The 14,917-nt window shown below is 33.7% G+C and overlaps 1 protein-coding gene across 1 annotated transcript in view; it reads left to right on the top strand.

Annotated features, from left to right (window-relative positions):
- Positions 1 to 14,688, top strand: part of LOC106882289 (zinc metalloproteinase nas-15) — a 30,578-nt gene extending 15,890 nt beyond the window's left edge. Inside the window, exons 5-12 of the mRNA XM_014932909.2 lie at positions 481 to 579; positions 4,474 to 4,518; positions 4,861 to 4,995; positions 6,354 to 6,473; positions 10,581 to 10,733; positions 12,612 to 12,764; positions 13,226 to 13,363; positions 14,503 to 14,688. Of these exons, the coding sequence (XP_014788395.1) occupies positions 481 to 579; positions 4,474 to 4,518; positions 4,861 to 4,995; positions 6,354 to 6,473; positions 10,581 to 10,733; positions 12,612 to 12,764; positions 13,226 to 13,363; positions 14,503 to 14,615 (956 nt within the window). The 3' untranslated portion in view covers positions 14,616 to 14,688. The remainder of the gene's footprint in view (positions 1 to 480; positions 580 to 4,473; positions 4,519 to 4,860; positions 4,996 to 6,353; positions 6,474 to 10,580; positions 10,734 to 12,611; positions 12,765 to 13,225; positions 13,364 to 14,502) is intronic.
- The last annotated feature ends 229 nt before the right edge of the window (positions 14,689 to 14,917 follow it).

The following is a 14,917-nucleotide window of genomic DNA, read 5'->3' as shown; positions in this document are numbered from 1 at the left end:
GCTTCTCACATGGACAACTGTATGTTGGCTGCTCAAGAGTGGGCAGCAACAAAAAACCTATTTGTATATGCTCCACAAGGGAAAACAAGGAACATAGTTTACAATGAGGTGTTATAATCACAACAGCAAGAAAGTATGTACATGATCACCTTCTTTTACGAAACTTCATTGACTTTCATATATTTATATTGATATACATATATATATACGTGTGTTTGGGTGCGTGTGTGTATATACATCTCTATATATAAAGATGATGCGTAGTCTAGACGGCGTTTTTAGATTTCATTATTCTCTTTAACCCGGGCAACGCCGGGTATTTCTGCTAGTACATAATAAACGTTATACATGTCGCTGTCTTTATTTTATTAAACATATCAATTTGTCCATCTCCCCTCCCCTACTGCTCAATCCTTACAGGTTTCTTCTCATGTGTAGTTGTATGAACAAAAGTAAAAGAAATTCTTTATATATTTCTAGGAAATTGTCCGAAAAAGTCTTGTCCCAGAAATGGTTTTGTGGCGGAGGACTGTGAATGTTACTGCCCAGACTTAAAGAAGTCTGTAAGAAAATGTTCAGGTATGTATTTTACAAGTAATGAGTTATCATTTGGGAGAATCGCTTGTGTTAGGAACAATGCCTTGCCATATTTCATATGGCTCTTTACTGTTTAAGTTCAAACCTAACTGAAGTCAACTCTGCCTTTCACTTCTCTTAGATGGGTAAAGTACCAGTGAAGTACTGGGATTATTTGTATCGATTAAATCCCTCTTCACAAAAATTGCTGGTCTTGTATCTAAATGAGAAACTATTGAGTGGTGAATTAGTAGAATCATTAGAACATTAAACAAAATACTATGTGTTATTTTTTTCTGACTTTTTACGTTCTGGTTTCACATCCTACCGAAATTAATTTTGTTTTTATCCTTTAGGTTCTTTGCAGTTCCTAATAATGTAGTTTCCTTTGACAGTTCTGTTAAAATTTCAGTTCTAATCTTCAAATATAATTTGATTTTCTTTATGACTGTATCATATGTGTCTGCTCTCAATAGTGCAGTTTTAACTTTTGTCATATTACACTCTTGTGACTTGTCTTTCCACATCTTGGTATATCTTAATATTTCTTATTCTTTCATCTACATTCTGTTCTCATCGGAGACGCTGAATACATTATTGTGCAGCGTTTTACTGCTTTGTTGATGATAACAATATCTGGTATTTTCTTAATCATTTACGTAGAATGCTGAGATCCCACAGTATTTTAAATTCTTATTTTCTTCCATTGCATTATGCTGATAATCGTGCTACTTATTAGCCTTGTCTAAATTATATTTTTACATAACGTAGGTGTATTTTTAGAATGTCATATACTACGGATTTGGCCTTGAAAGAGCCTCTCATATAAATGTGTGGTGCTAAGATCAGAGATATATATCGTTAGCAGACTGGAATCATCTGGCAGTGATATTTGGCTTGCATACGGTGAAATGTACGCAGAAATGTGATCCAGCAGTTTCAGTGCCTATATCAAACGATTCTTTTGGTAACGATATATATCTGTGCTTTCAGCACCATACGTCTATTTGAGAGAATCTCTCAAGGCGAATACCACAGTATACGACCTTCTAATAATACAACCATGTTAAGTAGGATATAAGGGTTGCCATTCGGTATTAATACTGCTTCCGTCGTTAATATTAGTATTATATTTTTATATACTTTCAAATGAACGATATGTACAATATATTATTGTGCAACCTTTTGTATTCTCTTCGTACATGTTTACTACGTCCACTCATTACATGATTAATACTTTCACCTTTTTGATCACAAAGTCTACATAAGAGCAATTCAATGTTAATGACAAAATTTGTCTCTTGTACTACAAGATTATCCCTTCTTGTATCTCTTCTTGTACTGCAAGATTAACCCTTCAGTTTCAACTTTTAGACCTGATTTTTACAACCAGTCTCATGTCCCTTGTCTAGTCACACTATTACCCACATCTCTCATTAACTGTCTGCATACTACGCTTCCATTGTGATATGTCTGCTTTTCCTGTCTTCTAATGCTCTTATATTCAGCCTTATCAGTGTAGTTTTATCAAATCAGAGACTTTTACACCACCCAAATAACTCACCCAGCTTCCCTGTCCACTAATCCTGAAAGGTTGTGTGAGTAGAGCCCTCATACATCTCAATAGGATCCTATCAAAAGCAATAGTTATTAGACTTTGTGGATGGATTCCCAAACATGTTCGACTGAGACTATGGATATTCTCCAATTATCTCATTCTTGGTCTACCCGGTGGTCTTCTATTGCTTAACTTGGCTTGAAGAGTCTGTGTTGCGATTCTTTTTCTGTATCACTCTAATTCCGTTTTCGTACTGGAGCTGTGATTCTTCAATGCAGATTAATTACATATCATTGTAGATTATTTTCTTACCTCTACGTTTCCAGTAACTAATCACATCCTTTCCTCTGTTTTCCCTGAATACATAAAGCCTATTAACGAAATTTTAAGGTGGAATGCTCCATTGTCATGAGTTTCTACACCTGTCAAACTTCAGGAATTCTTCTCTATTCCATTTGAATATACCTGCTTCATATCTCATTCCATATATTTGTTAATATCATGTTTCTTCCAGTTAATTTTGGCTGAGGCACCAATTTTAATCATATCTGGTATTCTTTTCCACAGAGTTCATTCAATCAAATTTTTTGATGTTGCTGACTCGTAATCCTTAGTGCTTATATCTGTCCTTCCCAATATCCATCATTACTTCACTATCAAATTACACTATCATATATACTGACACCTTTTTTTCTCTTAAGTTATACTACACTTTATCCCAAATTCCATTCCTATGTCTTTGCTAAATAAATGGACAGTTTTAATTAAATTACCTAGTTTTTTCACTCTAACCAAACAGTTTAATATTGTCTATGAGAAACAAATTTATGTTGATTTTAAATTGTTTCAATTCCAGTTCATATCCAACCCCTGACAGCAATGTCACTGCTGTCATGTACAATATATATATATATATATATATATATATATATATATATATTCAATACAAATGATGCACTATCATGTTAGCAGATCCTCCTTATTTGAATGCCTCTCTTCTCATGGTATCAGTTCAGTCTTGTGTGGATACACCTGAAGAATAATGTTATTGACTAAACTAAATAGTTTCATGCATTCCACTATCCAAGAATAAGGCTCTATCGTACACTTTATTATTATCATTATCTTGGAGGTGGTGGTGATTGGATAGTGAAAAGTGTATTTTCTATATTACCTGTCACTTAGTACATGCGCATAAGTGCATTTCTGTGAAATATTCACGCTTATTTACGTGTCAGATAAATGCAACTTAACTAAAGGTTGTATCATATGATTGGGATACTTTACAAACTGTCCTCATTTAACGACCTACCTATTTAACGACCACTCGGAGATACGACGAACTTTACGAGCCGTCATTACATATTTTACAAAGTATAAAAACTTAAAAACTTTGACCGTCGTATTGTGCGCTGTACGAGAACGTGTTTTCGAGAAATTTATGACGATGTTATCGAGAAACTTATGACGAAAAAAAGAAGATAACAAAGCAAACAACACTGACGGGATTTTTCATGCATTTTGATGTCAAGAATGAGTTGCTTTTGTAATCTTTATCCAAAGTAAAACAAAGTTATTATGTTTGAGTTTCCTTTAAACCTTTTCACCTTTTCTATATAATGCTGAGAAAGGTTTATTATGCATCTTATGTTCTGGGCCTGGAATCACAAACATACTTACGATGTCTGAGCTACAGTATCCATATCCTAACTTTTAAGGTTTTCCTTGTGATAATCTTACTGTTACTTATGAATTTTTCAACAATTTATATTAGTGATTCTTGATCCTGTACTACATATACTTTATACAGTACGGTATTCTGTTTTTATATGTACGTACAGTACACTATACCTATAAAAAAATATACGTGCACTATGAATATTCGTTTAACGACGAATTTGCTTAACGACGGGGCTGTTGGAACGTAACTCGGTCGTTAAATGAGGACAGTCTGTATTTTGTTTATGGGGAAAATGGAAAAATAAGAGTGAATATTTACGAGTGCTGCGTATTAAGTCTATGAAATTGTGCATAAAGTATATAAAGTGTACATATAAAGTGTGTTAAGTAATCATTGTATTCCAGCTTCCTTCATTTTTCAATGACTAGCAGATGAGAGACTAACTTTTGATAGAGACAACACAAGCTACACTTTCAGGTTTTTTGGATAAAATTTTCAGGAATAACCCAATAGGTGTGCTATTAATTTTGTGAAATATTCACGGGTCCTGCAAGCTATTATTATTATTATTATTATTATTATTATTATTATTATTATTATTATTATTGTTATTATTATCATTATTACAATTATTATTACAATTGATTGATTATTACAGATACAAGTGGTAATGGAGGTGTAACTGAACCTAAAGAAGAAGAGAGTAAGTCAATTCTTTAATGTTGAAGTAACTACTGATATTACTGAATTTTATCTAAGCTTCTGAGGCACCAAGTAGCTAAGAATAACTTTACTCAAGAACTAGTGCATAGCAATGTTGCTCATTGGAAGATTCAAGTTTAATACTGCAAGTGTAATGAAATAGTTTTCAACAATATAAATATTTGTTGTTTATATATGTTAACTCTAAGAGAGTCACATCTCTTTACTCATTTGCCAAAGTCACATTGAGATGATAGACAGGCATCTTATCAGCTGAAGAAGCTGCATATAAAGGAAAATGTCTCAATGCAGCATGAATAATGTTTTTTTGTTTTGATTACAGTTTGTAGAGACTACCATAGGTCATGTGCAGTATGGGCTCAGATGAATGAATGTAAACTGAATCCTTTATACATGTTAGAAAACTGTGAAAAATCCTGTGGTAAATGCAAAGGTGGAAAAGATGAAAAGGTCGAAGGTAAAGTGAAATAATTTTTCAGTCTGTTTGATTAAGCCTAGTGAATTGAAAATATCATCACTCACATCCCACTCATCCAATAATAATAACAACAACAACAATAATAATAATATTAATCTTTTCTATTATATGCATAAGGCTTAAAATTTTGGAGGTGGGCTAGTTGATTTCACCAACCCCAGTACTTGACTGGTGCTTATTATATTGATCTTGAAAGGGTGAAAGGCAAACACAACTTTGATGAAATAATACAGAAATAATAATACTTTTTGAAGAACAAGAATGATATAACGTGTTAGTGAGATTTGGAAAGAGAGATATAGAAAGTGAGATCATCATCATTTAATGTTCATGTTCCATGCTAGCATGGGTTGGATTGGTTAACAGAGTCTAATGAATTCAAGGAAACAATAATACAGAAAACATAACTGGTATGTATAAGTGGATTGTTGTTGCTATGTAAGCTGGTTGAGTGATATGTAATACCATCCACTCACTTTTTCAATATCATCATAAAAAAATTAAATGTGAAGAAATATGTCTTAGAATACAAAATATGAGCCATATATTTAGTATACGCAAAGCTGTGGGTGTGAGAGAGGAATAGTGGAAATTTTTTAAGTGCAATATGACTAGCATATTGCACTTGGATGATTTATTATTTACTTCATATAAAATAGCTATTTCCTATTTGATTTAATATTCCTAAGTTGTCCTTTACAGAAGCAATGACTTAACTCTCTTGGTTTTCAATGTTCTTCTCTCTGTAATGCTTAATGTTTATCTTGATGCTTTTAATACAACACTTTAATGGGAATTGAAGGACAAAATTAAAGTTTTGGACAAACTCTATGCATTCTTCACATTCAAACAGTTATTGCAGCTATAAGCAATTATAATATCTGGTAGTTGCTGCAATTATCTTGTCCTGCTTTTAGACTTGCCAATAATTTTTTCCTGCTTTGATAATTCAGATGTGATAGAATTATCATTACCTAATTATAATAATGATAATTAAATTAAAGGATACAATAAGTATTATAAAAATAAACAGGTTTGTGGTACAAGTATTGTAGAATAGTTTAAAGTTATTGATTTCTGATATAGGAATGTCTCATCATTGCATTTCTTTCTAAACCAAACTGCTTATGGTTTCTATAAAAAAAATTTTTTTTTTTTTTTTTAAAGTGAAAATAAAAGAAATCCATTATGTGAATAAAATCAAAGTATCACATTTGAACAAACTACTAACAAAGGGCAAAAATATTCAAATATTTTCAATACAAATATATCTTTACTGCAACAGCACATTGGTTCATTTTCATTCCTTCTAAACTATTTTCCTATTTCTATTTCAGATTGTAAAGATGATAACACAGACTGTAAACATTGGGAAGGACTTGGAGAATGCAGTAAAAACCCTGTATATATGTTAGTACACTGCAAATTATCCTGTAAACAGTGCAATGGTACAGAAGGTAATAGTAAAACAATAATTCAGTTTGTGTTGGTTTCACAAGTAACAAAGGTTTAATATAACAGCATGTTGGTATTTAGGATGGAGAAGTCACCAGTTCATATTGTTGTTGTTTGACAGAATAGCCCTATGACCAAAAGTTTTCCTTTTATGACTGGCCAATTATTTCATTGGTTTTGCATAAACAATGACGGTGATGTACATTGTGTATAACCTCCACTTTTCCATGCTTGCAGTTGAGACAGTTTCTGCAGCTTGATGCCCTTCCTGTCACCAATCCTCACTTGTTTCCAAACAAGGTAGTATTTCTCCATTGCCAAACATGTTCTCATCAAAGACTGGAAAAGAACAATATGGCTTGTATGAAGATGATGTTCATTTAATCATCAATGATGCCAAAACAAGGTACATATACACACACACAATGGGATTCTTTTAGTTTCTATTTGCCAGAACCATTCTCAAGGCATTAATAAGCCTTGGTCTATAGTAGAAGTTTCCCAAGGTGCCATACAACAGGACTGTACTCAAGACCACATGGTTGCCTGAGTGGTCAATATATATTATCCAATTTATATGTTGCATATACAGTATTCAATTTATCTTTTCAATATGGTAGTGCATTATTTAACCTTTTTGTTACCATATTTTTATTGAAATACATTTGTCTTAATTTTGAAAAGGATGAATTTAGTAAAATACCTTTGTCATTATTAAGCTGCTGCTTGGAACAAAAAATCTTGTATCAAAATTTCCTGATAATTTAATTTAGATTACTTTAAAATGGGAAGTTTGTACCATAGAACAAGGGGTAGTCAAAGCAGATTGGTATACAAAGAATTGAAGGAGATTTGGCTGCTATTTTTAGTAGGTTGAATGTTGTCCTGTAATTCTAGTAAGTTTTTGCAATTCAATTTTTCTGAGTCTGATGTGGACAGTTTAGTTTTTTTTTTTTAATGAGTAATTTAAATAATCCTGTTGTTCCACTCCAGGTCAGTCTTAAGTGAACATTGTTGTTGTTGGTACTCTGTCACTTACGACGTCGAGGTTTCCAGTTGATCCGATCAATGGAACAGCCTGCTCGTGAAATTAACGTGCAAGTGGCTGAGCACTCCACAGACACGTGTACCCTTAACGTAGTTCTCAGGGATATTCAGCGTGACACAGTGTGACAAGGCTGACCCTTTGAATTACAGGCACACCAGAAACAGGAAGTAAGAGTGAGAGAAAGTTGTAGAGGAAGAGTACAGCAGGGTTCTCCCCCATCCCCTGCCGGAGCCTTGTGGGGCTTTAGGTGTTTTCGCTCAATAAACACTCACAACGCTCGGTCTGGAAATCGAAACCATGATCCTATGACTGCAAGTCCGCTGCCCTAACCACTGGGCCATTGCGCCTCCACTAAGTGAACATATCTATGATCAAAAACATTTCAGACAAGGGTAGCACATGTTTTTATCTGACAGTGTATCTAAAATTATCCAGTGTGTCTTGTCCTTTTTAAGACATCATGGTGTGATTTGAGGGTGATTTGGTTGCTGTTTCTAACAAATCGAGTGACTGCATTCCTTGTGATCTCATTAATGTTTAAGTTTCTTAGCTCATAACATCAATTCTATCAGCAGGAGATTGATGCGGGTCATGTTGGTTTGAGATATAAATTGATTTTTTTCAAAGAATATATACCAACAAGATCAACCATCAATATAACGAGCCAATAGGGAACATTTACATAGTTGCTCAATCTGCTAAAGATAACAGCTAAATCTTCCACAAATCTTAACAAAATGGAAAGAGTATATTGGACAATACAGTCTTCCACATCTTTAAAGAATTAATTATGAATATTTAAATAATTTCACCAAGAGAATTTGATCTATTACTGTTGTATTCCTCTGACATTTTTAGTGAAGTCAAGAATTAAACACATTACATATCATTCAACACCTTGGGGAAATTATCAAACCCAAGTTTACTCAAGAAGTTTTGAATAACTGCTTGTATCACTTAACACTAGACTGCCAAATTGGTAAAATATCTAGACAAACATGAGACTACCAGGTTTTTTTACCACCATCTACACCAGTAGAAACTGATTAAAAAACAAATCACTTGCAAGTGATTTTTGTATGACTTAGTAGCATGTACCATACTTTAGATGTAGAGCAAAGATATGACAACTTGAGGGAGAAAGGGTTACACCAGTTGAGTTGACTAAAGCAGTGCTCTGCAGCCGGTATTTCACGACTCACTGGTGTCTCATGAGACAATGCTGTAGTGTTACCTGAATATAATTTTCTTCCTATACTTTTAGTTATATTTTTAGTTCAGGTGTGCCGCCAAATTTTGAAAAGAATATAAGTGTACTGCAAGTGAAAACATGTTTGTGGAGCACTGGACTAAAGCATTGTAAAATTAAGGGTCTTTCTTGAGGATCCAGTGTGACACTTGGCCAGGAAAGGGACCCAAGACCAAATGATCATGAACCTGACTCACTAATCAAAGGGCCACATGCCTTCACAGAAATTAAAGAAAAAAAATAGATAAAAATACCTTGTTTTTCCAAGATGGAGACAAATACCAACGTCCCAAGGTACAGACTTGAATAAATTGTTGAGAGATATCTTTCCCAACATGAAACAAATGGTAGTCTGGTTACCCTATGAATAAAGAATATTTAACCACCAATGTGGTGTTGAGCACTCATTCTCACCGCTTGATATTAATGTAACAGATAAAAATACTTATATTTCACTAAATACCTAACTGGAAAGCCCATTAAGCACAATATGGATCAAATATGTTTAAGATGATCAGATTTTATGATGGTCTGTTGTACTGTAATGGTTAAAAAGACTGACAACATGAATTGAATATGAAGGTCCCTAATTTAGAGCCAGGTTTAGGAGTAGCAGATTTTCGGACAATCAGATGTTTGATCACTCAAAAAATAAGGTAAAAAACATTAAAACAATCATGGGACTAGTATGGAAATATCAAACAATAATTTAACTCTGAAAGGCAGCAAATTAGAGAACACTGCAAGAAATACCTTGTGGTATTTATTCTGGCTTCATGCATTCTGATTTTTAATCCTGCCACAATCAACTTTGCTTTTCATTCTTCTGGGGTCAATGAAATAAGTACCAATCTCAAGTGGTGAACAACAGAAGTTGGCCCTTTGTATTCTGAGTTCAAATCCTGCTGTGGCCAATTTGGGTGGGTAGGTAGACTTAAGCTGTTGTCTAGTTTAGCTCTACTACTTGGCCCTTGTGTTCATTTAGCAGAAGAGTTCAGCTCTATTGCAAGTACTTGAGTCAGATCTCCAATTTTAGGTTACAATCTTCCTTCACCCCAGCATCACACCTCTTCAAAACTGTCATGGACACTGTCCTTACTCCTGACTAAGAGGTAAGAAAAACAAAAACTCAGAAATATTTAGATATAGAGAATCTTTAAGACAATAGTTCTTTGAAATAAGACGGGAAACATACTCTAAAACAAAGTTGTCTCAAGCAATATTCACTTCCTTACACAAGCCTTGATTGAGAAAACTTTAAAATCATTCCATCCAATTTTTGTACATACAGTATTAGTGTCTAATGTATCCATTCTTTAAGATAGTAAGGGGTGTTCAGTTTTATTTCAAGTTTCTTATCTCTATGGTCTACACCCACTCACTTGAGAGATCTTATCCTGTGATTACTTGGTGAACTTATTGGTGCTTGTGTCATGTAAAAAGAACCCAGCACACTTTGTAAAGTGGTTGGCATTAGGAAAGGCATTCAGCTGTAGAAATCATGTCAAAGCAAACACAGAACCTGGTGGAATCCTCTAGTTTGTCTATTCTTTTCAGACTATCCAATAAATCTCAGCATGAAATACGAGATGTTAAATGATGATATATAAACAACCACCTACCTTGCAACTGGTAAGGGACTCTGTATCTGAAAAGTAGTAAGCTGGTAGACAACCAACACTATCTTATTACACATTTTACTAACAACAATATTAAATTTTAAACTCTGTGAAATTTGGTATGGAAAATTCAGCATCATTGGTTTTAAATAGTTCCACTATTTAAAAAAATATATCTTACGTTTATTTACAGTTGAGGAAAAGTGTGACGACAGTAACGCTGTGTGTCCAGTCTGGGCCAAAGCTGGCCATTGCACAATTAATGCTGCTTATATGTTGAAGAATTGCAAGAAGTCCTGCTCACAGTGCACCAGTGGAGGTAAAGAGGAAGAAAAGGTTGATGAAGGTGAGTATATTTTATCAGCCTTTAAACAGCATGAATATTAATTAAGATATAGTCTCACTCAAGGCTCTTTTGGAGAGAGACAACCTTTAAAGAATACAGGTTGATGAATTTTAGAAGAATTTGTTGGTGGATTTAGGAAAAAAATGTGTCTATTAATAAATCTAAATTCAATATACATTATATCAGTTCACACATCCCATTATCCAGTGTGAGTTGATGAATTGTAAAACATACATAGAAATATATTTACAATATCAGTAGACTATATGTATAATAATTTATTTAAAGAAGTCTACAAAGCGTAAAAATCCAATAATGAACGTGTTCATTTAGATGTCAACAAATTAGTCTGTTAATTACACAGGTCAACAAAATTTTTCTGTTATCAGAATGTTTGGACTTAAACTAGGGGGTTTTTGAGGTGCAAAATCCAAAAATGACATGCATTTATTACCATTGTGTCAACATTTCTAGATACTGAATTCATACAATTTTGTTTTCTGCTGTTTTTTTTTCAACGAGACATGGTGTAACATATAAATAAACATAGAAACTAGATTTTCTTCACAACTGGAATATTTCAAAATTCTACCGAAAAACTTGTGAAAATCTAAAAATTTCTACAAGTAAATTACATAATTTTTTGTGTCTAATTTACTCTGAATTTGCATTTGGACAATTTTCTTGAGTGCTGATCCAACTTCCAGCAATAGGTTACCATACAGTGTTAGAGTGTCCAATGTGTCCTTTCTTTAAGATGGTAAGGGGTAATTCAGTTTTATTTTGAGCAATTTCAGTAAAACTATTTATAGCCTCTCAAGTAAATGAAACAACATATACAGTATCTAGTTTAGAATTTTATTGGTCTGATATTGCTCTGGTGGCTACTTGAAAAACCACCAGCTTGTATTTCACTCTGGATGTCTCAGTGGTTATGATTCCAATAGTCCTTTAGTTTTCTGATGATTATTTCTATTGTTTTCACTACCTTTCAATGTTAATACATACATTTTCTTACAAATATAAACTCTTTATAATGGCCTCTGCTCTTCAGAATTTGCTGATTTCATCTCCCCTCCCTTAACCAGGCACTCGTATCTCCTTTGTCTTGCCAGCTCTCGCCTCACCCTTGTTGCATCCAGCCATGCTTACTCTGCATTGACCACTATGCCCAATCTTTCCTCCCTAGAACAATGGGCCTCTGGGATTTTCTTCCTTATCATACCTTTCTTGCAAAAGTTTAAAAAAGAAAATTAACAGTATCAAACTTTTCAGTCTTAAAAGGCATGCAAACGTCATGGTCACAGCTTCTTCCTCATAAATGTGTGTGTGTGTGCGTGTTTGTACCTGTACTTTACATCCTTTCTTTCTACTCTCTCTCCAGGTGGACAGATGCTCCTGCCCACCCATCATAGTTTCTTATCTCTATGGTCTACACCCACTCACTTGAGAGATCTTATCCTGTGATTACTTGGTGAACTCATTGGTGCCTGTGTCATGTAAAAAGAACCCAGCATACTTTGTAAAGTGGTTGGCATTAGGAAAAGCATCCAGCTGTAGAAATCATGTCAAAGCAAACACAGAACCTGGTGGAATCCTCTGGTTTGTCTGTTCTTTTCAGACTATCCAATAAATCTCAGCATGAAACAGGGGATGTTAAATGATGATATATAAACAACAATCTGCCTTGCAGCTGGTATGGGACTCTGTATCAGAAAAGTAGTAAGCTGATAGACAACCAACAACTATTTTATTACACGTTTTATTAGCAACAATATTAAATTATAAACTCTGCAAAAGTTTGGTATGGAAAATTCAGCATCATTGGTTTTAAATAGTTCCACTGTTTTAAAAAATATATTTTACATTTATTTACAGTTGAGGAAAAGTGTGACGACAGTAACGCTGTGTGTCCAGTCTGGGCCAAAGCTGGCCATTGCACAATTAATACTGCTTATATGTTGAAGAATTGCAAGAAGTCCTGCTCACAGTGTACCGGTGGAGGTAAAGATGAAGAAACTGTTTATATAGGTGAGTATATTTTATCAGCCTTTAAACAGCATGAATATCAATTAAGATATAGTCTCACTCAAGGCTCTTTTAGAGAGACGACCTTTAAAGAATACAGGTTGATGAATTTTAGAAGAATTTGTTGGTGGATTTAGGGAAAAATGTGTCTGTTAATAAATCTAAATTCAATATACATTATATCAGTTCACAGATCCCATTATCTAGTATGAGTTGATGAATTCTAAAACATAACATAGAAATATATTTACAATAACAGTAGACTATATGTGTAATATTTTATCTTATTTCATTCTAAACTGTGCAAGAAGCAGCTGGCTTTTGAACTCTAATCTTCTTATGGTATACCAGCTTCCTAGCCAATAAGAAATTTCTCTCTCATAATTTTAATATTAGAAACCAGAAGTTAGAAATTTTAGACACCATTGAGGATCATTACGGAATTTACTTCTTTATTTTTCCAGATTGTTTGGATGGAAACAAGCACTGTAAAGATTGGGCAGAAACTGGAGAATGTCACAGGAACCCAAGCTATATGCTAAATAACTGCAAAAAATCCTGTAATACTTGTGGACATAATACCGAAGCCTATGGTGCTGAACGTAAGCTGCAACTTGAGTTTCTTTAAAACTGAGAAAATAGTATTTTATTAATTTTATTTACATAGAATATAAACCATATTGTATTTGGGTGCAAAATTGTTGTGATTTGCTCACATCAGTTGCTGAGTATATATATATATATATATATATATATATTTGTCAAGAAGCTTTGATACAAATAGAACAGGGTCACTGTTCTGAACTGAACTAGTGAGCAACTACTTTTTGCTCTATGAAGCCTGCCACCAGTTGATACTATGTTAATATTTGAGACCTTAGTCTGTTTCAGTAAGTTCTTTTATTCTTTTATTTGTTTCAGTCACTTGACTGCAGCCATGCTGGAGCACTACTTTAAAGAGTTTTAGTTGAGTACTTATAGTATTGGGCTCTTTTGCCAAACCCCTAAGTTATGGGGACATAATAACATCAGCATTGCTTGTCAAGCAATGATGGTAGGGACAGACACACACACACACACACACACACACACACACATATATATATATATATATATATATATATATATATATACACACACATATATGACTAGCTTCTTTCAGTTTCCGTCTTCCAAATCCACTCACAAGGCTTTGATCAGCCCAAGGCTATAGTAGAAGAAAGACACTTGCCCAAGGTGCCATGCAGTGGGACTGAAACTGGCACCATGTGGTTGGGAAGCAAGCTGCTTACCACACAGCCATGCCTGTATTTTTTTTCCTTTTGCAGTAGTACAGTTTATCAGTGAGAAATGTCTGAAAAAATTGTTATTTAAATATCTAAGAATACTATTAATCTAGATTTGGTTCTACTACCATTCTGGATATCTTTATTGCTGCATCCCATTAAAATTACTGAAGAAATAAGGTAGATCTTTTTCATCCAAGCCTCGTTTCCAACCAGCTTGTATGAAGAAATTAGTGTGGTACCATCAGTGACATATGCACTATAGAAAGAGTTTCTAATGACACATCTTTGTTTGAACAAGGACAATAAGATCATGTAGCATTTTATATGTTAGATTCAGTACTGTCTAAGCTGGTATAGCATTCAATATCCTGTTTATTGAAAGAGACTAACAATTAACTTCATTATTGGTTTTGCTTCATGTCTTATATTAATATTTACTTCTTTCGTTCTAGCCTGTACAGATGAGAATGGCAAATGTGGAGCTTGGGCTGAGATGGGTGAATGTAAATCAAACCCAGATTATATGCTTTTCTACTGCAAGAAGTCCTGTCAAGTTTGTGAGTGAAGCAAATCTGTTGACAGTCAAATAACATTTGCAATTTCAGTATTTTAAAATAAAGATCTTGTTTCATATGAAAGATGTTTAAATGTAATGATTTACTTTGAATATAATAATGATTGCAGAATAATGAAATGTAAGAGTAATCTCCAGTTTCTCTTGAAATATGATTTTTGATAGGACCACAAAGCTTTCAGGAGATAAAAAAGCAATTAGTTCTAAGAGGAAAGATGGAAATATAGGTGCACATCCACATGTTATGGTATATTGATTTATATGAAAATTATTTATACAATAAGTTCCTCATA

Source organism: Octopus bimaculoides, chromosome 3, assembly GCF_001194135.2.
Source record: "Octopus bimaculoides isolate UCB-OBI-ISO-001 chromosome 3, ASM119413v2, whole genome shotgun sequence".
NCBI lineage: Eukaryota > Metazoa > Mollusca > Cephalopoda > Octopoda > Octopodidae > Octopus > Octopus bimaculoides.
This window is presented reverse-complemented; position numbering and strand designations above follow the sequence as displayed.